General features: G+C 39.3%; 2 protein-coding genes across 3 annotated transcripts in view; one reads left to right on the top strand and one right to left on the bottom strand.

Moving 5' to 3' along the window:
• The window catches only part of AOAH (acyloxyacyl hydrolase), an 89,722-nt gene extending 82,431 nt beyond the window's left edge, over positions 1 to 7,291 (top strand). Inside the window, exons 21-22 of the mRNA XM_074841534.1 lie at positions 682 to 758; positions 6,929 to 7,291. Coding sequence (XP_074697635.1) covers positions 682 to 758; positions 6,929 to 7,057 — 206 coding nt within the window. The 3' untranslated portion in view covers positions 7,058 to 7,291. The remainder of the gene's footprint in view (positions 1 to 681; positions 759 to 6,928) is intronic.
• A 3,315-nt stretch (positions 7,292 to 10,606) lies between these two features.
• The window catches only part of ANLN (anillin, actin binding protein), a 30,437-nt gene continuing 14,940 nt past the window's right edge, over positions 10,607 to 26,103 (bottom strand). Inside the window, exons 15-25 of one of the 2 annotated variants that reach the window (XM_074841517.1) lie at positions 25,618 to 25,744; positions 24,620 to 24,668; positions 24,484 to 24,540; positions 23,004 to 23,042; positions 22,630 to 22,651; positions 21,506 to 21,618; positions 19,860 to 19,913; positions 16,322 to 16,408; positions 14,645 to 14,752; positions 12,428 to 12,600; positions 10,607 to 12,029 (exon numbers count right to left, since the gene is read on the bottom strand). In XM_074841517.1, coding sequence (XP_074697618.1) covers positions 11,906 to 12,029; positions 12,428 to 12,600; positions 14,645 to 14,752; positions 16,322 to 16,408; positions 19,860 to 19,913; positions 21,506 to 21,618; positions 22,630 to 22,651; positions 23,004 to 23,042; positions 24,484 to 24,540; positions 24,620 to 24,668; positions 25,618 to 25,744 — 953 coding nt within the window. In that variant the 3' untranslated portion in view covers positions 10,607 to 11,905. The remainder of the gene's footprint in view (positions 12,030 to 12,427; positions 12,601 to 14,644; positions 14,753 to 16,321; positions 16,409 to 19,859; positions 19,914 to 21,505; positions 21,619 to 22,629; positions 22,652 to 23,003; positions 23,043 to 24,483; positions 24,541 to 24,619; positions 24,669 to 25,617; positions 25,745 to 26,103) is intronic. The other variant, XM_074841523.1, reaches the window with a different exon arrangement.

Here is a 26,103-nt window from a genome sequence, read left to right as displayed (position 1 = left end):
GAATTTACAGTCTGTTAATGCCATATCCACTAGTCTCATGTTTGATCACTCCACAGCCCTTTTGAAGAGAGAAAGCATTTTACTTGTCTAATGGCTCTGGGGCTTACAGCACAGCATCATTTGCATTGAATGTCATGCTCATGTAATTCAAAAGGTTATTTTGTTGGACTTGAAAAAGACTGCTCAGAACAGAAGTAACTGAAAATGACAGTCTATTCCTGCACACATCAGCCCATGCGAATAGTGTGTTGCCATCTCTTTCTCTAAAAAGCACTGTTTTCTTTATCTCTTTATTTTTTTTTCACTGCTGAAGATGCAACTAAAATGGGAAATGCAAAAGTATTAAATCAGTCTTAAATAATTTACAACTTTACTTGCTACAGCATCCATCTCAGTTGTGAGGGAAAGTGAAATGTTTTACGATCATTTATGTTCAAAGCGCTTCCTTGCATAAATATTACAGAGAAAAAAATTAACAATAAAGGCTTAAATACTGCCCCGAGGAGAGGGGATTGTACACAATATTGGCTCTGACAACTTTATATGAATTATCATAATCTTCATGCAGAGCTGTCATGTGCTTAAAAATACAGTGGTGCTTTGAGGAAGAGGGGGGGTACATCTCCAGGCGGGCGCCTACGTGCTCAGCAGCGATAACCCCTCTGCTTACGTTGTTTGCAGCGGCCGAGGAATGGCACAAGATGGGAGGTGAGCCCTGGCAGCTGATCGAACCGGTCGATGGCTTCCACCCCAGCCAGGTAAAAGCCCAGTCCCAGGAGAGGGGTGGGAGCAGGCGGGATGCCAGCGCCTCTTACTGCCCAAGGCACCCAGTCAGTAGCCGTGGGGATGCAGGTTTGGGAGATTTCTCTTTTAAAAGAGATGATGGCCTTAGCCCCAGAGCAGACATCTCCGTTTCAGCTGTCTGCACTCTGCTTGAACTCCTGCAAGGTCTTCTGCTGCTTTCTTTCACTAGTGACCAGTACCCTGGCCAAACAGGCCTTAAGCCAGAATACCAGATCCTTGCCTCATAGGCTGGCTACCTGCCTGCTCAAACACCCATGGGAGTTTTGCAGGATCAGGGCAGCGATGCAGCACTGCAAAAACCTGAGAGACCCCTCCAGCCCTGCCCCTGCCCTGCAGCCTCCAAAGCCACGGGTTTCCCCATCGTAGCCTGTAACAAAGCTTTCGTTTTGAAGCTGTACATTGAAATTGCTTTATGCTCTGGAGTTGCATATTCTGAAGAAACTTTCTCCCTCCTGCTTGGCCTCCAAGGACAGGTGGCAGGGGAAGGTTTACAGTCAGAAATAAATGAAAGGGAAGGAGAAGCAGCTGCTCTGATGTAAGTCCTTGCTTGTGTTTGATAACCTAGTGTGAGGTTGCCTGGTTCCCACCATATTCACTTCAGAGTAGTTTTTCTGACTCTGTAAAAAGCATGGAGAGAGCATGTTTTACAGTCAGCTACAAACAAAGCCAACTGGTTTTCTATACACTAGTTTCAGATTTCAAACACATACGCAAAGCAAAACAGCAGCCAGCCTTCGCCATACTGCCTTGAGAAAAACTGCACGAGACCTGAAATCCTGCATACAGCCTGTAGCAGCAACGGCTCGACAGCAGGCACAAAACCTGGCCGGGAAACTCCTGCCGGCCACAACGCTGTCACCCCCAGCCACTAAGACAACACGGGGTGGTGGGCAGGCCCCAAAAACAAAGACCACTCCTGTTTCATGTGCTTTTCAATCTTGACTCTTTGGAGCAAGAATTAGGCTGGGCTACATTACGAGGGGACAAATTGCGGGAGGTGGGTGAGATGGAGAGGGACAGCAGAGCTGATATTCCATTCTCTGCCAGAGGGCTCTGCCAGGCAGCAGCTGCTCTCCATCCCATATACTTAGCAATGGGTCCAGAAGTTTCTTGCTACCTGCTGCTAGGAGGGAAACGTGCCCTCCAAGCAGACAGCTCCACTCCCACCATCCCTGCCCTGCCCAGGGGCACAGGTCTGGGCGGCAGCTGAGAGAAGGATGAGTGATGTTCCTCATTAATGTTTTTGTAGCGTGTGGTACCAGCTCTGTGCCATGGCAAGAGGAGTTTAGCAAAAGCTATTGTCTAGGGCACCACTGACTTCCTCCGCACTTGCAGCTGTGTGCTCTCCTCCACCCCAGCACGAGCGAGCCACGCAAGCAAATCCCATCGTGCCGCCCAGCCGCCGGCAATGCTGCCTGGCAGCTCCCCCTGCTCAAAAGCACGGGGTGAATTTGTGGCCCGGTTCTGTGATGTGAGCTAACACCCCACATATATTCACTCCCAATCCCCAATCACCAAATAACCTGATGCGATGCTGTCTTGCGTGCCGGGAAAGAGCAGTCCGTGGGGAAGCACTTCAAGGGGCACGTGGCAAGCGCTGATGGATTCCAGCATTTCAGCAGTTTCCACATTGACTGTGTTGTCAGTTCAGCCAAGGGAGACATGCAGGGAGAAGTCCAAAGGCAAAACACATGCTTTAGTTGCTATCTTTTATACCCGTGCTGGTCAGCTGGAGCAACGCAGTGGCTTGCTTAGCCTTGCCAAGTCAAAAGAGCCTCCTGTTCAAAGAGGGACTCCTTCACAGCAGAAATTCCTGCCTGGCTATCACATTGTACCAGGAGATAGCTGAATGAAAGCAGGAGCCCGTGGCCTGGGGATGTGGAAAAAGTGTCTGGATTTCTTGCTGCAGGCCTTTTGCAAGCAAGCAATTAGAAAAAACTTGGCAAGCGAAATGAGAGTAAAAACAGTGATGAAATGAACCCCTTTCCCAACCCTGCCATCTGGGGAAACTGTGCAATACGAAGAGTCTGGAGTGAAGAAAAGATCTTTGCATTATTTTTATGTCTTACCCCAAGGCTGGCCTGAGGCTTCTTCTAACCCCCACAGCAACAGGCCACCACAAGAGCCAAGCTCGCTGGGTCACAGCATCCCATATCCCACCAGCAGCTAGAAGGTAGCACAGAGCTGAAGGAAGCAAGTATTTACCTTAAAGGGATCCTGCCTAAGCCAAAAGAAAATTACAAAAGGGCACTGAATGGCAGCTGCAAACCTACACACAGCCCCCAGAGTGCTGAGCTGCAGGATCCAGCCAAGTGCTGCCATATTTCACTCCCTTTGGATCTGGCATCCTGCAGTGGTTACAATCTCCCCCTCCTGCTGTTAGGATGACGTTAATGCTTTTATAGGTACATTTTCCCTTACAGTCAAGGTGCCAGCTGTAGATATGCCTCACTTCAAGTGAGTTATTGTCCTTCTAGGATTTATTAATTAGCCTTATCCAAACATCCACGGCTTTAAATCCATTTTTCTTTTCCTGCTAGTATACAGAAGTCTGTTATCAACATACCACTATTTGGACTAAGACATAGCACTCTGCTCCAAAAGAGTGGCTCTCTTAATAAAAAGAAGGGGAAGTGTGAGCAGAGAGTGATATTTAAGAGTACACTTGAGAGAGATGATAAACAATTCACTCACTTCTCAGACTAGTTTTATTTCAAGTTTTACTTTCTACCAACACTAAAGCCTCCGGCCAGGTACAGCTTTCACATCGTATAGAGCTGCCTAGCAAGAGAGGATTGATGCCATGCAGCTCATCAAGTGAATGGGGACTCTTACTTCAACCTCTGCAGCTAGTCCCCATGCCTCACATACAGTCTGACAAACAAAACAGATAAGACCCAGCCTGTGCATTCCTACTGATTTTTCTCTCTGACGGTCTCAAAGAACTTGGAAAATATTCAGAAATTTTTGAATTGACTAGCTCTCCATAGAAAGCATAAATATTTTAGCTCTTGCCTTCAGATGCAGAGAAACTTTGGAGTTTGGGAATCGAGACCCGCAGTACCCCTCTCTGCCAAGGGTGAGCTGGAAGTGTACCGTGATCCCTAGTTGTTATGATACAGCAGTGGGCAGAATAAACTGGTGTCTGATGTCAACCCCTGGATTTCACCTGCCATTTATGTGCTGACTCTTTCATTAAAAAAAAAAAAAAAAATCTACTGGTATAAACATGGCAGAAACAGGCATCAGCATGTATATCCAGTAGTCTAGTGGTCCAGCTAAGCAGGAAGGATGTGGGAGGGAACTGAACCTTCCTAACTGAGGCTTGCATACTTATCATTGCAAGGAGGAGGAAAAAATAAGAAAAAAGGCAACACTCCCACATCCCATTAGAGCTACTCTATTTTTTCATGCAGAAAAAGGCTAGGTTAAGATAGTCAGGCAGGAAACACTAGCCCCCATAGTCCCCACTCCAGGCAGTATTTTTTATTTAAAAACCCTTGGAAGAAGGGATAAACACCAAGTGCTCATTTGTTTAGCCAGACCCAGAATCACATTCCCTTACTGCAAATTTCTTGGAGGGGAAGGGAGTTTCCTGCATGTTTTATTGAGTTGCAAAACAGAAGGCTGCAAACAAAACACTCATTCTTGGCATAACTGCATTCCTCAAGTTTCAAAGCTAAAATTGGGCTCCATAAGGTTTTTTTTTCCAAAACACCCAGCTCAGGTCGTAGGTGGAGGAAATTCACACCATTTACTTTTAACACCTAAAAGCAAAGAGCATCACTCAGTCCTCCTAAGTTCCCTCTAGAGCTGTCTTTGAGACATTGTTCCCCAAAGTCCAGCTCAGTTATCCTTGGAAGAAATTTGACTTTCTCTTCTCATTGGCTATAGAGGGAGACCAGGGATTTTCTTCAGCATGTCTTCCTTACTACAAAATTTCACTGCAAATCCTTGTGTGAATGCCAGATGGCTTCAAGGACATCCCTGCTCTCTAGAACAGCTGATTGCCGTTTGGATGACAGGGCCATGCATTTCAACAGGATCCTGCATAAACAGCTTCATTTCTTGCTTTTTATGAAGTTACCAGGGAGAACACAAAAGCCCTGAGCATCACAAACTGGAACCTGAGACGCTTGGAAGATTCTTAATGATTATGTACAGGCAGAAAAGCACAGCTTGAGTGTGATTAGCTTCTCTCTTTTTTTCTTTAAGTCATAGCAAAGCACATTCCAGCCAGAAAAAAAAGAGAAAAAGCTGAAGTGACACGTATCAGATGAGTTGGGTATTTACACTTTACTGAGAAGCATGTCCATCACCACTTCGGTGCAGGAGAAAACAGATAGCCAGAAGCTGCTGAAATTACACAGCTACCTCCCAGTTGCAGTCACCTAGAGCTCTATGAGGAATGGCTAATATTTCCTTTAAAAAAATTGCTTAGGGATTGTCGTCTTCACAAAAAATTAATTGCAAAACCACATATGAATTGCAGCAGGTATCAAAGCACAGGAGCTTTGGAATTTAGAAAAGACCTATAAAAAAAGTGATTTCTAGAATCACAAACCCTTCTCTGTGCCACCGTATTCATCCAGATTAAATTATCAAAATCTTCAGGACCGCATGAAATGATGTCTGAGCAGGACCTCCATAATATAGGGCAGTCTAAACAGATACGCCTTAAATTGCAGTCAACAGTAGTCTGAACACTGTAGAGCATACCTCCAGGGATACCTTTGTAGAGGTAGGGGTTTTTTTAAACAAACCAAGGAACCCACCCTGCTAAGAAACATATGGAAGGCTTAGGAACTTGTGAAGGAGGTTTGGAGACTACCATGCACAATGGACCACTCTGACAGAGATGGGTCTCAGCCCTCTGGCAGCCATAGGGTGTCCCAGGATAGCCATGTTTGGTCACATTAGAAATTATAACTGGGAGAAAACACCCTGTTGCACAATCTCCCCTATCCCTCTCCCCTGCCCCAATTCCTCCATTAGTTTAAAGAGACCTCAAGTGACGAGAGTCTAAGAGCTTCTACGCCACAAATACTTTTCTTTGTACATGAGCTCTGAATAAAAGAAAGTTTTTGTCTCCTGGCCCATCATTACAGCTGCTTTCAAAAGCACAGGATTTAAAAAGAAACACATAAAAATTCCCCAAAGTCTCCACTCTGTTCCCAGACTCCAAAGTAATAGTATTCAAATAGTTTGATTCCATAAACCCATCTTAGCCCTTAAAAAAAGGCTTTGTTAGCCCTATTTAAACCTCATAATTACAATCAATGTTAGAGTGAGTTTTAGGGTTGAAAGTAAAGTTACCATATAAGCAAAATATAATGGTAGGTCAGAAATTGAAACAAAAATGCATTAGCAGGATGTGAAGACTTGGTTAAAGGAGAATCAGGCTGTTCTCTCTTCCCCTTTCTGCTGCCCTTGATGTTTTTCACCCTGGCAATACAGCAGGTACAATTTCTCTTTGGTGCATAACTTCTAGGGCAAAAACCTCTATGAAAGCTGGAGTAGTTCTGATACTAAGGAGAAAAGCTATTTTACCACTTCTGCAGGTCTCATGGAAAAAAGCTCTGAAGACAACCAGCAGCAGGCACAAACTTAGAGCATTTGAACCTATGTATAATTGGGCCTTTTTTTCCTCAACACCCATGGTTTCCTTACAGGATAGCAGAGAGAATATTTATTAGAACTGTCAGAGGCATTTAGGAGGATGAATTCCTTTGGACTTGCAAGAGTTTTATGCATCATATCCAACTGGTACTTTTTAAATACTTTCAGAATGTTTTTTGGGAAAAAAAGAATCAGACTCTAGGGCTTTTGAAGAGAAGTTTATGGACCAGGCATCACAGGCATCAGGAAGTGTTTGGAGATTATAATTAGACTGAATGACTGGTCAGGGAGGTGCAGATATATGGTCCTCACCTTATTTTTACTGTTCAGAAGGATTTTCCCCTCTTCAGGCAGCTGGAATGGGGTATTTTTGGGGGTTGGATGTTACAGTCCATCACATGGTTATATAGGAGAATCTTCTTTATGGTGGGGTCTCCTAAATGCTGGAATGAAACAACTACATTATAGGGGCACAAGAAATTGATAGTATTTGTGCTGTTTGCAGATTGCTGCAGCCCTTGGAACGAGCATCACCTGGCAGAAGGTGCTACGTGAATGGCCTCAAGTGCTTGGAAAAGAGAATCCATTCAACGACCAGATTGAAGCTATATTCAAAGACCAAGGTGGACACTGACTTCCAAACTGCCAGAGCCCTGACACGGTTTACGATGATGCTTCCCAGTGCATTTTATGAAACAAGATGATTAAAGACACACACAAAAAAAGGAGGAGGGCAAGTTATCAGAGCCAGTAGCAGCAGACATAACACAACAGCATTATTTTCAGTTTGTATCTCACCTGCACAAGTAGGCTATGCTTTTTCTGTGGAGCTACAAAAATAAAAATCAAAGGATACCTGTCAGCTAGACCATTTATTGTACTGTTTTGTGAATTCATACAATTTTTTTCCATATATAGCAAACTTCTAACCTTACCTCTTTTTTTTTTTTTTTTTTTCCCCTGCAGAAGATTATTTCTGGGCTTTCCATTTGTACTGTTTCAACGGTTAATCTGATCCGAAAAAGGGGGAAGGACAGACCCCCAAACTCATTACATTGCTATAAATTGTGTGTATGTAATTGCCCTGACTCTCACTACGTTATTTAGCTGCTATTTTCTTATTAAAATGTGCCAGGAATAACAAGGCGCTAGAATTTTGATTTGCCTGGCAGCATCAGTGCAGGTAGACTGAGCACTGGTTCTCTTCCTCCCCATTAACAAGACAGTAACTTGACAATCCTTCATGTATTCAAAACAGGTTGTTTTTTCAATTTTGAATACATCTTTGCTCTTTTGCTTCCTAATAAATATGATATACCCTGTCCTGTATCTTTTACAGACATGACCCAGGGAATCACTGAAGATACTGGGCAGCCCTTACCTGCTCTACTTCATACACAGGCTTGAAGGTTGAGAATTACTAGTAGTTTTTTCACCAGCTTATCCAATGCTCTTAGCAAAATAAAGAAATAAATATTAAAAAAAATTAGAGATGACTCTACCCTACTCACAACCTTACTGCTGATGAAGGGATCAGACAGCATAAAATAGCATTAATTACAGCTGGAAAAAAATCTGGTAAATAGAAAGTGTTAACCTGACATGAGTAAAACCCATCAAATCAGCCAAAGCTTGGGTAGACTCGCTCTGCTCTTTGTTCTGACCATGTCCCTTGTGTAAGGCTGCGTCACCCCTGAGCCGGCTCTCAGGCTGCAGCCCAAACTAAAGGAGAGGACCTGGCTGTGTATGGACCTTCACACACCGGCTCAGTATTTTGATTAGGCAGAGGATGACTTGGATAATGTTATTTTGGTTGAAGCGCTTATTATTGCTATCCTAGATCCTCTTCTTTTTGGGTGTTGGTGGTTTTTTTTTTTTTTTAGAGTACAGTCAATGCCTCATCTTTTATTAAGATAAAAATTCCTTCAGGACAGCCACTCACATTTAAGTAAATATTCAAGTCACCTACTTTAGAAAACCGAAAGGGAATACGTTCCGTAATTGAGTGATACTTACACATAAGGCCCCAATTCATTCAAGGCATTTAGATGTTACCAAAATATCCAGTCCCCCAAGAAACAGTTTCAACTCCACAGAGGCATGCCTGAGGAAGACTATTTAACGTTAGAAGGAAAAGGAAAGCTACCTGATTCCTGTACAAATTCTCTCCACCAAACAGCATAACATTTGATGCACACTGCCAGGTAGAACACCTAACTACTTTTTATAACCTATTCAGGCTTCCTATCTTTCATTAAAAACAACACAAGGACCGAAACAAGTGGATCCATGTGGTTTTACACAAAGTGGATCAAGTACAGCACAGACAATTATTACAGAATATCAGATAATTTCCTCTACACCAAAATACAGAAATGTAGCAATTAAAAGGGGGAAGGGAATAGTATGTGTTTAGAAGCCAAATTTTCAGGCAATCTCATTGCAAATGATTGTATTTCATTTGAGGTTGGGATTTAATAATGCCAATTAGGAGTTTTACAAGCTAGTAAAATTGAAATTTCCTCAGCTAAAATAAGCTTCACTGCCCAGAGCAAAGCATTTTCCATTTATAGACTTTCTTATTAGTGAACATCTTGAATTTCTGAACAATGGAAAAAAAGCTTTCTTGTAAGATTAGAATAGCATCTTCTCAAAGACAACCCGAAATCCCCACAGCCGAATCCCAAGCTTTCAGATTTGCCCAGTATAACTGCTCCGGGCTTGATAGGGGGGGTCTGAGGGACTTCATGAAAGGGGCTTGCCCCTGGCTGAAGGGGCACTATCCAAACTGTACGTGCTCCTGCCTCGGAGGAGAGCTCTGCAGTTCAGAATTAGGCTGTATGCAGAAACTTGATTTGTAGCTGATGCAGTAACCATTTGCAAATAAAGATGAATTTTGAGCCTATTAAGCCATCAGTTTTTACAACCACTATGTCTCTCCATTATTTCAAAGAATGCAAAAACCAGCTGAAGATCTGCACCCCCAACCATCAATCACTTAGCAGTACCACTCTAAAAATAAATGTCCTATATTTAAAGAAATGTTTCTGAAAAAGCTTACTTATTCTAAAGCAGGAATTAACTATGAATCCTAGTCTATTCCATTAGCTTAACTGTCTCCCAGTGCTTAGGTTGGTTGAAGGTGACAAATACATGGGGAAGAGGAAAAATAAACTGGGGTAAAAAGTTTCTCTTGGAAAGCTAAGTATAATTCCATGAAATTCAAATTTTATAGCAGTATAAACTTCTAGGAGGAATGGCCTATCAAGGTCTATTTTGGGTGAGTTAGAACACATGAATACAGGAGGGATTATGTCACTGGCTAGTTCCAACACATTGCAAATGATGCTATTCTGTTCATAAACTGTTTTTACAAAACTTAAAGCTTTGATTGAAATCAGAGTAGGAACTGTTTTTGAGGTGTAGAACATCTATAGCTACCTGAAACTGTTTGAACTCAGTGTCTTGCCTCTTTGAAAAGGATCTGCTACAACCATGGAAAAATAGGTTTGCCAACATTTTGGAAAACTTTTCCACAGCTCACGCTTAAAAGAGCAGGGGAAGGGGGGAGGTGCACAGTTCTCCCTCCAGGTCAGCTTCTCTAACTTACATCACCTGCTACACTTTATACCTTTCCTTGATTAGGACAACTTTTCATCTTGGGCAATGAACAAACACAGAATAGTTTCTACAATGGACAATAGGCCAATTAACCTAAATAAAAATATGTCATTCCCTTGTATATATCCAGTTCCATTCTTCACACCTTTCCATGGCCTCGTTTTGTAATTTTATACTTAATGATTTTTATTTACATCCACTTGAAGTTTACACAGACAGCCTACTGTGTATCCACAGATAAAATTTTCTCTCCCCCTGCCCCTGTTGCATTGCTACTCTACTGCGGTGTCTCTATCGCAAGAGAAAAGAATCGTCTCTCCTCCTCGTACCTGATGAGCTGCTGGCGTCTCACAGCTTCTGCATTCGTGTGGGAACTGCCCGTGGACAGTCTGGCCTCCCATTACAAAATTTGATGCTACCTACCCCTGCGGCATCACATTATCTTCCCAAATCAAGTGATTGAATAGAATCCTTTCTTAAACATTGTGTGGAGTCCAGCTTTTCTTCTTCAGCCTACAAATTAGTATCTCAAATGTATAGATGAAATTATCAAAAAAGCAGAAAGAGTTTTATTCTTTATTTTAAATGAATAAAATAAATCTCAATACATAGTTTGGAAATTTTAAAAGACATCAGAAAACTAGATTTAAAAGCAAGTACAAAAGTGGCAGGATGAAAAGAGTATAAGCTGACAGAATTTAGTGTTTCAAGTGTGAATATATAACAGCAATAGCAATTTTAAGTATTCCACTGTTGCATCTGCAATAGTGAAGTAATGAGATAGTATTTCACTAAGCCCAGTGAAAAGCTGTGAAAATTGCAAGTTTTAACTGAGAAGTTTTGCAATTTTAATGATGGGTCTGAAGTACTATTTTTTATCTGCATTTATGGATATGTCTATGAGGGGGAGGAAGACCCATATTTTCAGCCAGCAGAGTATTAGTTGGTGTATAGCAGCTTTGTAGTCTTATCAAATGAAAAAAAAAAAAAAGCACTTTTACAACCTATTCCTGGGTTCTCAAATGGAGAACTTTAGCTTGTACAAACCACGAGTCCCAGGAAATACTAACACATACAATTCTAAAACTAATTTTTTTTTCTGTTTGTTGTTTTGTTTTTTATATAGCAGTCCTAACAAAAATATTCAAGACCTTTCATTTCTATCAAAGTGCAACACTCTGCATACATAATCCACACCTGTAAACCATATAGTATACATGCCATGCATTTATCCATACCAGTTTGTATGAGAAATTGCAGAAGTAGTATGACTATATTGTGCATCTTCTGTTCTGACCACAAGGACACTGTACAAGCAAGAATTACCTATATTGCATGTTGTAGAATAAAATTTACTAGTAACTTCTATGCCTGATCATTAAAAAAAACCCCAACAAACCCTCCAATATTAAATCTTGTGCTTCAGCACCATCCTTGTTGGAGAACTGAGCTATGCTTTCTTTCAGAGAGCGGAGTTATCTAGTAAGCTTGTTTTCTCACTAGCTTGCCCCCCTCTTCCTGCCCTGAAGTGTGATTTCCTGCAATAATTTAGTTGTTTAAAGAAGAGAATGTACTTAACTAAATAAGACTTCCAAAAAAGGAGTTGCATAAATATTTAGCACATTAGGAAACAGCTAATTGCTTCCTACCATACTCAAAAGCTAGGAAGTAAAAAAGTTTTAAAATTCTTAAAGTGAAAGAAAAATACTGCATAACATAGTCCCATATAATGTTAAATACTCTCTCAAATTTAAAGCATAAGTGATCCAGAGGACTTCCCATATTTTCCTTTAAGTTCTTTTTTTAGGTAGTTCATGGGGGGTTTTGCATACATATTTTCTTCATATTTCCCTTCCAGAATTTAAAGCTTTCCAATAGGTTTGTAGCAGGCATCAGGCTGCCACATGCGAAGGTCAACAAGGACTTGGTTGAGCTTTTGCATCCAAAGGTTACGCTCTTCTTTAGTATCAGCGGACAGCCAGTTCCTAAAAGACAAAGGACCCAATGGATTAGATAGGTCTTTCTCCACATCTACTTGGTTATTCTGAAAAATGTCAAGCTGATCATCCATGGAAGCCCAAATAGCAGAGGAAAAAAGGAAGTTAGATATCCCATAATCCTGCTACCAAGCTACCTGGCATTTCCACTTCTGGAAAAGCTGAGTTCTTTGTCCTCAGAAGACTGAAATGGGACAGAAAGACAGAATAGGACTAAAAGTGAACCCAACAGTTCAAGTGTCATCCCAAAGCCTTAGCATTTAAATGAGCGCTTTTTTTCCAAAGTTGTGAAGCCCTTATGTTATTAGAAGTCTCACTTGAGGCAAAACACCCCTCCCACAGACATCCCATAACCTCCCACAACCTTCACAATTTCATCCACTCACTTTGTAACACAGAGCGTGTCTCTGCATTGGCTGACGAGAGTCTCTCTGTCATCTTCCCTCTGAGGTCTGACAGTTATTAGTTCAAAAGTGTTGGGACGGGCACAGAACTCCCTGTTGGCAGGTTCAATCTGATGATTAGTGCAGTTAGCCAAGTTTATTCGGCCCAAAGGATGCTGGAAGTGAAGTTAGTTCATCAGTCAAGAATACTGCAATCAAGAGTAATTATGAACATATGCTTTGACAATTTTTGCCTCATTAAGTGAACAGTTCCCCCCACTCCATACAAAAAGAGGAATTCCATTTTTTGCATGTAAGAGCCATAGGTGAAGCAAGATAATATAGACAGTGAAACATGCCCTGCTCAGCCACATACCACACAGCTAACAAATCCATCCCTTACCAAAGGCTTAGGCTCTAGAAAGATATATCTCCCATTTTCTTTATTCCTTAAAAAAAAACCAACCCAAAACCTTTTTTAACTGTCAAGTTCAGGAGAACTCCATAATAAAATCCAAACTGATAGAATAAACCCTGTCAAAGCCTACAGAAACAAGCACTTTAGGGATGCTTGCATCATTTTTGTCAAAGCCTATGGATTGATCTTCAAACATGCAACCAAGGCACTTAAGTGCTGAGACCAGCTGCTTTAGCTCCCTCTATAGCTAGACCTCTTCAAAGAGCATTTCAAATTTCAAGGCAGTTATCTGTTTCTGCTGACTATAGACAGAGGCTCAGCTGTATGCCTAAAGTTAGTTACAGACCCTGGCTCTGATTCTTCACACCTACGGAATACCTCATCAGGGAAACATCACAAGCTGCTCTTGGCTTGAAGAAGAGTTTGCTATTTATTGGGCATGTACACTATACTATTCCATAGACAGTTAAAATAACCTAAGTTACAGGAAAAAGGATGATAGCTCCATTTCAAGGAACATTAAGAAACAGGTTGCATGTTGGTGATATATGTACAGCCATGGGAAATTTATTCAAAAAAAAAAAATCCATGTGACTTAAAGCAATCATTGCCCAGTACTGATATTTCTGAGCTACATCTATCTCTGCATGACAGAACAGATACAGTAGGAGTAAGGGAAGGCATTTAATAGGGATAGAGTTTATTATTGCTGTAGATGACGGTGTATGAAAAGAATATACCTGACCCTTTCTCAGAATGATAGTGGAACAAGTCTAGAAGATTTCTAAGAACAGAATCTGGAAAACAAACCAGAGCTGCTTTCTTGCAGACAAAAGCAGAAGAGGAACCTTTTCTTGCTTAACTCAATTTTTTTGCCTGTCTTCTATTACAGTAGGCAGAGATTTTTCCCTCTCTCCTGGCAGGGAAAGAAAGTACATTGATATATTTTGGCAATGTCAACTATCAGCATATGGTCTTCCTCTGTTAGCAGGGAAGAAACTAAACTCAGGCATCTGGATTGGCATAGAAGACCCAAAAGGACCAGAGTTTGGGAAAGAAAGTGTTCTGCCAACAAACAAGCAAGTGTTTAATGGTAAATTGCTTAAGTGAGTCAGAAAAAAACCTCTTGAAAGCAGTCTTTAGAAGGACCTGGAAATATTTCAGTACACACTACTAGAACAGGCTAAAAAGACAAGAAGGTTCACCCCAGTGAGAGATGAACCTCTGATTTGTCTCATTAGCCAGACAATAGCTTCAGTTTCTGTGAGAATAATTTCAAAAGCACCAGTTTTAGCTGTAATGTGGAGCTGCAAGAAATCAATGACTGCAAATAAGACAGTCCATAATTACAGCTATGCTTTTGCAATATAGGATTGCCCACTCCAGTTCTTTACCATATTAAGTGTTAGTCATTATTTTGTCTAAGACTTAAGGCAACTAGATACAGTCTGCTTATTAAGCTGTACAAGTCTGATCAATTTCAATCAAATAATTAGTCATTTGACAAGCGCAATGGAAAGGCAAAATGGAAAGTCTTAAGACTGAAGGAGAAATTAAACATGGATCTTCCTCCACTTTTTCCCCTTTCCCCCTAGATAAAGTGGTCAGTTTCTAGGTTTGCCCTGGGAAGACACATCCCCTCCATTCCCCAAGAAAACTTTATGAGCTTGAATCTCATGCTTTGAATATACTTACCTGTTTTAAAACTAAATGTTACTGTCATTAAAAATGAACAGCTATGAACAGCTAGTTGTGTAGTGTACTACATAACTTTAGACTTGAGCTTTATAAAACAGCATTACCTTTCGTTTTTCATCATCTGGGTATGTCCAGTAAGATATACAGTTTCCAGACAGCACACACCAGCGCCTATGCCATGCTCCAAATCCACTAACATCTTCAAACATAGTCTTAAGGAAAAAAAAAAATTTAAAAAGAGGTAGCATTAAACCTTGAGCTTGGTCTGTACTCAACTATTTTTCTACCAGAATGGTTCTGCAAGTACAACCCTTCCTAGGAGTAAACATATGAGAAGGAAACAATATATACTGGGAGAGACTTCTATTAGTACAGTATAATTATTTTCCAGATAGCTTATGCTATCTGGATGGGCTTATGCTATCATTCTCAAGTTTGCAGCCTTTTGCTCAAAATGCAAATCATGCAATATGCAAATTTTGCTCAAAATGCAATATCACCGCCATTTCAAATTACCAGATTTCCATGTTGACAGTGGTAAGCACTCCCATTATTTTAAGATAATGGAGGGTTACTTAAAGCAGATGCAGGATGAATGGTTCACAAAACATGTATTAATATAACATAATTTATTATTATTAGTTAAGTCATCTTTGACTTACAATTATTCAGAATTACAAAATGTTTGCCTATTCTACAGGCCACACTCAGGAGTCCAGTCAGTTTAAATAAATTAGAAATTGATTTTTAAGTGTTTGTGTTGGCAGTTATTTTACTGAATGCAGGATTATGCAAATTTCAAGCCCCATTTCCTTAGTACTGGAATGGAAAGCTTAGTATCTGACTTCTATTCCTGATCCCTCTTGAACTTGTACAGAACTTTTCTTTCCAATTAATTTTTGTGTTGTGTCTTTTGCTCTTCACAATTCAGATTATAATTTTTAATGGTGCAGGGAGTTTCCAAACCCTTACTCTGAAAAAATTTAATATGCATATACACCATTCTTCAGGTTTCTCATATTGCGTAGTAGAATTAAACAAGGGCTTTCTTAAATTAGTATACAAAAACACAAGATAGGAAATACCATAAGCATGTGAAATGTTTGCATCTAATGAAATCTGTTCAGCTTCAATTAAGTAAAGGGAAAGGAGACAGAAAACTGCTTGAAAAGAGTCTAAAGAAATTCTGATTTCTGAAAACATAAAATAACAGCAAACATTAATGTTTTGCTTCAGTATTTTCATAGCACATTTACTGCCATCTGCTGGACATAATCTCAACAGCTCCATCCATTAGGCCCAAGTATCAGCTGCATTTTTACAGAGAACTGCTCAAGATGTTTCTCAAAAAATATTATCACTTCCTTGTAAGTCAGAGTCTGTGAACACAGCGGGGAAAAAAAAAAAATCTTTTGCTAGGGAGAATTTGTTTTTACTAGACAAAAAAATTTCCAAGATGTCCTGGAAAAGTCCCTGGCAGAGAAATTAGAATCTCATATCAGATTATAGCAAGAGAAGGTTAATTGAAGTTCAGAATAACAAATGAACAGTGTTTAGAAGAAAGAGATATACAAAATCCTAAGAGGTAACTTTAATTTAGGCATGTTTAGAAGATAAACTAGGAAAGTTTTGAGGTCTGTTTCAGAGAGGGGAAAAAAAAGCCAATTTTAAGCTTTACAATCACTACAAATACATGTGTGAAGTTAAAAAAAGTGACTGCATTTAATAGGACCTGTAATTAGTTCCTTTCTGTAGGAAGAAATGTGAAGTGAATACCTTACCAAGAACCCTTTTTCCTCCACAGAGGAGTCCACTTGGCATTTTAATTTCAGATATATATGACCTTCCAAAGGAGACAAAAAGGGAACCTGCAAAAAGTAAAACAATTAGTCAGTTAATTTCAACACCTCTCAACTCTACCAGTTCAAGCGAGCCACCTGCACCAGGATGTTAGTACTGCCTTGTTCTTAGGATTTTCAGCCAGAAAGCAGTCAGTCTCAAGCAAGACAGTAATAATCACTTTTTGTTTCAAGTTCATTTAGAAGCTTTTCAAGACTTACTTGCTTATTAGTTTGCTCAGGACATATGAACAAGCATGCTTCTATCTAGAAAAACAGGCACTCCAAGCATGGTTAAAAACAACACAAGGCACCAGTCCACATCCTGCAAAGCTTCTGCCTCCGTTTGACATTAAACTGTTTGGAAAATATCAAAGTGAGCTTAAACAGGATTGGCACTTGTATGCCATAAGCATTTTTGGCAGATACTGATGTAGTCATGCCTACTCAGATAAATATTTGTATAAAAATCCTAGAAGGGAAAAAGTAATGAAAGCAGTTGTTCGCAACTGGCACTCAAGGTGTTGAAGACCTGTGTTAAGCCATTTCTAACAACATAGGTTCCAAGCCCTATTTTCTACCACTGAAAAAAAAGCAGCTTAACTACTGTACCAGAGGTTGGTTAAATGATTATTCGATATTCAAGAGTTTTGAGGAGAAACATGCAACAAGGACTGCCTTTGGACTTCCCCCAATCCCTCCAGACGTAGCACCCCATTACATTGAGTTCTCCCACCACTACTGTCAAGAATCACATCCCTTCTTTTTTTCCACAGGGAAGTTAAGAGACAAATTGCTAATTCAACAAGCAAATGATGGTCTGCAGGGCATTCTACAGAACATATTTTGTTGCTAATCTGAAAAAGCAATACTCTAAGAATCTTACAAAAAAACAACTCAGAAACATCAGTGCCTTATCTTACTAGAAAAAACAGAAAGGTTTTTCTATACAAATACAAAGAAAGAACCATTTGCCAGGGAATAGGCCTGTGTACACAATAATGAAGCAGCTTTTAGAGCCATGGAATCAGTGGCGATCAAACGGAATTAAATTCTGCTAGTAGTTAAGATGAACAAGAGTAACCCTCAGTAGTTAAAAGTGTACATCTGTAGGCCTCAGCAAATCCTGCAGAACACTGAAATAGATGTTATGGTTAGAAATTGATCACTTTTGAGTTATAGGCATACTGCAACTTCCTGTGCACAAGCTTGCTGTACACATGTGCACAAGCAGGTGATCAAATCATTTTTACACTAGATCTACTAAACTAAGACAGCATGCATGGCTTGCTCATGCACTTGGCTCTGAGTATAGCACAGTAAAATTCTGAGCGCCAGGTAGAAGTCTGTGACCATCTGAGAAGCAAAAACAGTAAAATGTTTCCACATAATAGAAATAAATTGCATCAGTCCTGGATTTTTACGAGCAAAGACAGCTACAACTCTACATGCTACACCAGGGAACACTGGCTTATATCCTACCAAACTACAGTAAAATCCATTTCTGAATGAGGACTTCAAGGAATTTTGGCCAATTCCCCACATCATGTTTGTGGTTTTTGCATTCCTTTCTAATTTATGCCAGGACAGAAGAATCTACTTTGTGGATTATGAAGTTTATCAGATGAAAGGGAATAAAAAGGCTCACATAAATGAATTTCTAACAATTAAGACTAAACTGTGATGTGATGTATGAAAGCTTTGCTTGTGTTTTGGTTCATTTGTTTCTCAAGGACTCCTGACTCCTCAACTGTTTCCTTAGGTCCCTTTGTCTGTTTAGGTAAGATTGAAACGCTCGTTAGGCTCCCTACCTAAATCACTGATGGCAGACTCAAGGCCTTCAGTGGACACTTGGGCAACTCCTAGAATGAGGTAAGGGTGTCTCTAACAAAGAGACACAGAGACCCTATTATAGGGAAACTGATTTTGCTGACTTAGGAGGGAGACACCTGGACTTTACTTCACAGCGCATGCTCTGGAAAAAGGGTCAACGGGTGAACACTGAAGAAGACTACTTACTTCCTCCCCCGACCACCGAAGACCCTCACCCCATTTTCACTACGCATGCTCGGATTATGCAAATGAATTCTGGGAACTCATTATCATAAGACACCCCTTTCTAGGAAATCCAATGAATATGTATGATTTGTGTGTATGTAAACTGTTGTCCCTTGTTAATTCTTGGGAGCCCTGATGGTGGAGAATCCCCGGGGCGACCCCAGCACTGTCAATAAAAGAATACCTGCTTAATAGTTCTATTGGATTCTGACTGTTGAGTTCATTTCTTACACAGCAAAGAGCTGTGTAACAGTAAAGCAAAATGGTTGTATAACAAATGGATCGTATCAGTTACACAGAGCCTACAACACCATTCTAATTACTAAAGCTGGTCTCAAAACATCCTCCTGCAGACATAATGAGAACATATTACGTTCTAGTCAACAATATGTCCCTTTCAAAGGCAAGTGGGGTGGAGGTGGTGGAAAAAAAGTAATTTGTTGGATATCCAGCTAGATGAAGGGAAAACTGAAGTCCACGACTAGGCTAGCTTGCATTCTGGTGTGGCCATTCAGCTATCTACCATAAGAAGCTGGCTTACTGCCATAGAGGATTATCTGTAAAGATACTCAAGATAACTCAAGAATTTGCAAAACAATTGGTTTCTTAGGCAACTTTTGATTACAAATAGAGATGATAGGCACTAAAATTATCACCTGCTTGAGAGAAAACATACATAAAGCTACATAGAACACTCTTCTGAGGGATTTGAGTTAACTATTAACTAGAGACTATTTGAGATTAAAGACCAATTATTTCTTTTAAGTGCATCACTTCACATAATTCCTAAAGCCAAAAATGCATAGACCAAGCAAAATATTTTAATTGTAAATTTGTGTACAAATAAATACCTAGTTTTTTTGTAATGTTTAGTACTTTCCAAACTTTAGTTCTTTATGATCACTTTTTGCTTAAAAAGCAAAGGTCTCGATAGAATAAGAAACAAGATATTTAGTTCCTGAGTGATTTTAATTTTCTTCAGTGGCAAGAAGTTAAACCAACATTTAGGCTGCCAGTCATTTTTCCCCTGGTCCTCTATCAGCAGAGTAGCTGATTCTATGTTCTGTTGGCTCAATTTCCTGACCAGCAATCTTTAAGAGACACATCAATTTGTTCTGAAGGAAGAAAACCCCTCCTCTAGTGATCTAGGAAGACAAGAGACATGCTAGTTAAGGAAAATCCCTAGGCAGCCTAAATAACTTTTGAGTTGTAGCAGCATGCTTATTGTAAAAGACAGTGAATAGAATTCTGCAAATCTTGAAGGTTCCTAACATCTTTTGTTTAGCTAGTAAATCTTTGTAAACATTTTGTTAAAAGAAGAATTAAAAAATAAGTAAATACTGCAAAAAGGCCAGACAGACATGAGCAACATGCACTAGGAAGCAGTTTCCTATTAAGTTATAAACTAAAGGATCATAGCAACCTTGTCTTGAAACATATAGCCCAACAGTTCTTTTTCCTCCCCTTCAAAATTTATCTAGGGAAAAAAGAAACATGCTCAATGCAATTAGTGTAAAGTTAAGGTTTGTGAAAAAAGGACAAAGTTACACATGAGTACATTTTGGTCCCTTCTACCCTCCATTTTAACAGTGCATATAAAATGGGGGAATGAAACAAAAAACCCACAGTGGCAGCAGTTTGTTCTGTATTAGAAATGCATGGAGCAAGTTAAAAAGCACCTGCTTGGTACAGCCACAGGCCAAGTCAGAAATGAAGCTTTATAGAGGTGATAACTTTTGTTTGTTAAATTATCTGACAAAAAGGGGAATTCTTATTCATAACTGTTGAATTTTGCACCTGGAAAAAATTAACCAAGTGATGGTTTCCCTGTAATTCTATTTGAACCTTGTTCTTGCACTACAATTTACTAGTCCAGGCCAGTGTCCTGTCCTAAAGAGGTTCAAACCCAAATCACTGAATGTAATGTAAAAGCTGATTCCCATAACCCCAGCAAGGGGTTTTCAATAACCAAGCTATACACAAAGTAAGGTTTCTACATGTAGCTTAGGTTAAGAGAAACATTTATACTAAAGAATCAAAGCTGGTACTTCTGAAGTTCACACAGTCGGTAACAGCAGCGCAATTCAAGTTCTGCTTCTAGCTGCAAAAAGTAAAACTTCTAAAAAGCAAGTGGGGATTATTGCGATATTTTGGTTTTAATCTTATGCAGAAACACAACCAATTCTCATCAGAATTCTCTCATCAGAAGCTATAATTGCAATAGTACTATCATCACAGTAAGACTTAATTAGCCAAGAAAAGTCATTCTTATGCTGCTGCTTGGATAAAGCTGTAGTACCTTTTGAATTAATTTAAGTTAGCTTAGTACTGCTAACTGGCTGGCATGAGCACCTATTAAAATAGGTTTTAGGTATATTACAAGTTTAGAGATTACAATGAATGTAAGAATGTATGTTTTAACTTCTAAAGATAATAGCCAATAAATATTCTGTTCAGACAAGAAACTAATGGTACAAAACTCAATTATAGCTCTCCTTCAAAAAATATTAAGAAAATATATTCAAAAAAATAAGATATTTTGCTTCTACAAATTTAATTGGGATATGAAAGGAAACTCACACTCCCAAATATATTCAAACAGCAATTTTTAAGTCAATTAAATGCAGAAAATTGCAAATACTTCATTATCATTAAAACACACTTAATGTCTTATTTCGAGATAACTGTAAGAGCAATGAATGATATGAAGATCATGTACAGAGATGCCAACTGCATAAATCAATTTTTTTGTCAATGAAAGAAAATCAGTAGCCAAATGTCTTCTTTTCTTTGTATAACTTCACCTTACATTGAGCTACAGAAAAGAAAGAACATCTAGCATAAAAACATGTCTTCTTTTGTTGTATCTCAAAATTAAATTTCAGTCATATGAAATTAAATGAGTAACAAACACTATACAGAATTTTTTAAAATATATATATGAATAACGTACATAAACCTTTGTTTTATTTCTAGGATGGTAATTTTGCCTGAAAACAGTGACCCCAGGCTCATATTCATTTTTCTAGTAGTATGCTATTTGGATTAGCAAGCAATAATTTCCATTACCTTGTCCAGTGCAAATTTGGCATTTCCTACAGAAGATAGCGATAACTTGTGGGATCCAACAAGGATGAAATTCGTAGTGCGTACAGCATTAGGGCCACCTGGACTGGCCATGGCTGTTGAGAAAGAAGTTAAAGTCAAGTTGTAACACAACACACAGTCAGGATGCTGCAGGCCTTAAAAAGGCTTTATCTGTACTACCATGCACATGTCCTACTCAGTACTCCAGGAGAAGCACTCTCTGCAGTGCAGCCCAGCAGCACATTCAGACAGGACCTTGATGCACACCATTCCTCCTCAGTAGTTCTTTTCTTTCAGAAAGAAGTTTTGAAATATCCGCAAAGGAGAAGACAAAGCTTTTTAAGTGTGGGGGGGGTGGGGATATGGGTGGCAGGGCAGAGAGCACCCTAGGGCACACTACAAAGCACACATCCTGCAGTAGGTACTTGACTTTCAAATTTCTTAGCCTCTTCTCAAGTGACACACTGCAGTCTTCCAGAATCTGTAAGCCTATATTGCTCTTTGCACTTATAGCAATAGAAATAAGCACTATAGCTCAGGCACAGCAACCTGACTAGTTGCAGCAGCATGGTAGACATTTCAGAGTCAGTTCATGAGCTCCTTATTGCTGCAGTTTGTACCAAAGCTAGTTCAAGTATCTCATACTGTAGTCAGACAAGGGTATAACATGTTTTTATGTAGTTAGAAAAACTACAGAGATGCTGTTCTTCTCCCTCGAGAGTCAGAAATATATGAAGATGTTAACACTACACACAAGCAATACTCAGAATCTGTTCATATTTTCAAGTTTTCCCTGTATTACTTTATTGACATCAGACTCTAGTTTAAAATCTTAACATTCTTTTGAGTTTACCTTTTCAGGATAAGAATGTAAACCACAGGCATCCGATACCAGATACTAATTTTGATGTTGTGAAGAGATCTTCCATTAAACTAATGGTAACTCAGATATAAACACAGGGCCAGCTTCTGGCCTAGCAAGCTGACATAATTCTGTTTATTACTCCCAAATTATCATCTGTTAAAAGTTTTATTTATTGATATACTGCTTTAGACAGCAAGTGTAGATTATTCACCTTGACTTAAGATGTTCAGATTTTACTTACCTGGAGTAAGAAGGGTGCTTTTCTAGAAAGAGAGAAAGAAATAAAAGTTTAGTGGAAAAGCAGTTTCTCATAATTTCTACAGAACACTAAAGTACCTTAGAAGGAAACTAGATCTGAAATACTTTAAAAACACACACACACAACTTGAAAAGAAAGTCCAAATAAATGTGTAGTCACTGCATATTTCCAGCATTACATATTTAGAGCTGTTACCTATTTCTTGAGCCTATGGCTAAAGAGTTTGGCAGAAAGTATAGAGTTTCAAGTAAGGGACACAAAGAGCCTGCTGTGAGCACAGCCTTAGTCAGTGTGAGAATATGGCCTTTGGAAGTGCTCATAACCAGATCTTGTTACAATATTACATTCATACTTACAGAGGTAATAGATGTTAATAATCTCTTTGGAGTAATAACCTACAAAAGAATATAAGAAGATAAATGCATCTGCTACTGAATTTGTCCATCACATTAGCCTGAAAATTAAGACAGTGAAACTACTGAAGGCTTATCTAAAGAAATTTTGAATAGATACTAGTTGTTGTAATGAGTAAGTCTTGGTTTTTGACTAGATGTAACATTTCAGTGGAAGGAAAGGTACACATCAAAGAAATATTTACTGCAGAGAAGTTTAAGTATGCATTAGCTTGGGATGGACAGCATGCATTTGAAAAAGTCTTAGTAGACCTTTTTCCTTCATGTAACACAGCTTCAAAGTTACATTTGCTTATTAAAGATAAGAGTTAACAATACAAGTACAGGGATTCAGTGTGATACTGCTGTACCTTATCTATATTATCAGGTGAAAATCTCAAAGTTTAAGTGAGACTGTATATTAAACATGAACTGGAACTATATACTCATCTATTCTCTAAGCTGAAAGACGAGGGCAAGAAGCTTGTCAAAAAGGAGATACAGGATGCCATCAGCAAACCTGTAACCCCATGTCAGCAACTTACCTACAGTGACACAAACACATTCAGTTTTAAGTAAAGATCCCACTAAACTACAGCACAGGAGAGAAGGAAACCCTGGACTGCAAACTGGTTTTATTGGGGTATAGGTAGAAGCATGCTTTCAGTGTGCCAAATGAAAGTAAAATTAAAAAAAGTTCCTATTTTTTTTGCAGAGACAGGATTTAAGTACTCATTCCAACTGTTTCTGAAAGACACTCAAGTTTCTTGTTTTTATTAAGTGACAGATATCTTGAAAAGTAAGAAATCAGACCCAAAAATCATTAATACACTGTGAGCCCAGCTATTAGAATGACAAGAAGGAAAAAAAGCAAAAAAGCCACCACAAAAGACCACCTCCAGAAAGCCACTGACTTGTGCTTAATAAAGCACAAACACTTGAAACATGCACCCTATCCAAGCTGAAATATTTATGTTCAAGGAATGGTTAAAACAACGTTTCGTTTAAAAATAAGCATCTAGTGTTTTTACTTAACACTGGGAAGAAAGAAAAGTGTCACAGTTGATCAATAGAAGCTTTAAGACAAATCAGACTGTAGGGTAGGGCATATTGACTGGTGTAGCTTAAGTGGAGAATAAGGACAGTAAATCACTATCAGAAGCACCACACCCAATACATAAAAGTTTGCAAGGGACAGCATTTGTCAAACTAGTGAGACGACTTCTCCTTTCCCTCCAATATATTTCAGACTCAACCAAGTGCTGCAGGTCCAATCTACTAATAGCTGCACGACTCCATAACCCATCTGTCATTGCAGATGTTCCAAGAAAGAGCAAGAAGAGTAAAAGCAACCAACAGATATTCTAAGACTATTAGTCAGTTCTCCCTGAACATTGCAGTCTTCTGTTGAAATACAACATACTGATATTCATGTTTCATTTACCTTAGATTTATTTGCCTTTTTCCTTTTATCAGTGCTTGTAACTTCTTTTCTCTGCACCTGTAAGGCAAGAAGGTGTTAAGAAAGTACAACACATCATTCTCCCTTACACATTCTCTTGACAGGAACTGATACATACCAAACTGTAAACTTCTAGATTTATTTCAAAGTCATTTGACACATCGTGCCTAAAGGGAGGAGGGGAAAAAAAAAGTTAAACACAGACAAGCAAAAGGTCGGGCTTTTTTGTTTTTACAGTTAGTCTTTACTGTTTCCCTCTTTCCATTCCTTAAAACTGTCCAGGTTGCAGCTAGGTTCTACACAAGACAAGCGTAGCCATAGTGCTGACTAATAGCTAATCTCTAATTAGTAAGTCATAGTTTGTTCCTGCAGGCCAATAGGGCTATTAGAGATCCTTTCACTTCTACTCTTCAGTGTACTTCAGTAGTACTCTTCAGTGCAAGCAGCATTGCTGGTTTTAAGCCTTGAGTGTATTTCTATTTCAAGATACTTTTTAGAACTCAAAGAACAAAAGGGGAGGCAGGACAAGGGGCAGACAGAGTGCCTTCTCAAATTGTACCCTTCAGTCCACTGCTGGCACACATTTCTAGAAACAGAGATTAGGTTTTTTGGGTAAACACATTTAAATGAAAATTCCAGTTGGACTGAACTTTAAAAAGGGAGCTTGTCTATTTATTTTGGAAGACTTTTGCTAACAGCCATTTGAACTCACAACACCTTTTTAGCTAACATATGAGAGCTGAAGTTCTAGTTTCAAGAGTACTATTTTTTCCAGATACCAAAACCAAGTAGATATATAAAATGTTAGTTGCTGCAAAAGAGAAAAACACATCATCTCAGGCAGAGCAATCCATCTGTCATTGCAGGTGTTCCAGGAGAGAACAGAAGTAGAAAAAGCAAAAGATAAATTAACTGATGGATGGTAGAATAAGTCTAGATTGCTCTTTTGAGAGAAGTGCATTCCAGCTATTTCTTGAAGCAGGAACTACCCATACCACAAGATCTCACCATATTTGTTTGCAGCATATGACATTCTTATACAAAAGTTTTGAACATTTTTATGCACGATCCACCATCAGAGCTGAAACTGGTTCTAAACAGTTTCTTTAAACTTACATAGTAAATGTCGTAGTAAAAGTAAGAGCATCTCCATTCAGGGAGCTGGCAGTACTTGCTAATGGGGTTGCAACCATGTTTTCTGCTCCAGATCTCAGTATTATTACATAGTAGTAGTTTGCTGCTTCTGTAAATACATATGAGATGGTTTTATTAGCCAGAGGTGTCCAAGCATCTAAAAACTGCATTGCCATTAAACACATCTCTGTTTCACCCCACTTAAACACTTGGTTACAGTCAAGATTTGCTTATAAACTTACTCTTAAAACGATTTTTTTCCCTTACTGTGTCCACTAGTAAGGCTGCCTCCACAGGATTCACAACTGCATTACTGCCTGGGGCATCTCAGGCCAGAGCGACACTACCCAGTGTGCGAGGGGGAAGAGGAAGAACTTTCAGTCACATTCATCAGTTAATCTTAGTTTCTTATACTTGGTTGCTATTCTCTAGGCCTGCCAGCTTAACCATACATGAGCTTTTGTTACT

This window comes from Strix aluco, chromosome 1, assembly GCF_031877795.1.
Source record: "Strix aluco isolate bStrAlu1 chromosome 1, bStrAlu1.hap1, whole genome shotgun sequence".
Taxonomy (NCBI): domain Eukaryota; kingdom Metazoa; phylum Chordata; class Aves; order Strigiformes; family Strigidae; genus Strix; species Strix aluco.
The sequence above is the reverse complement of the archived record's forward strand: the minus strand, read 5'-3'. Positions and strand labels throughout refer to the sequence as shown.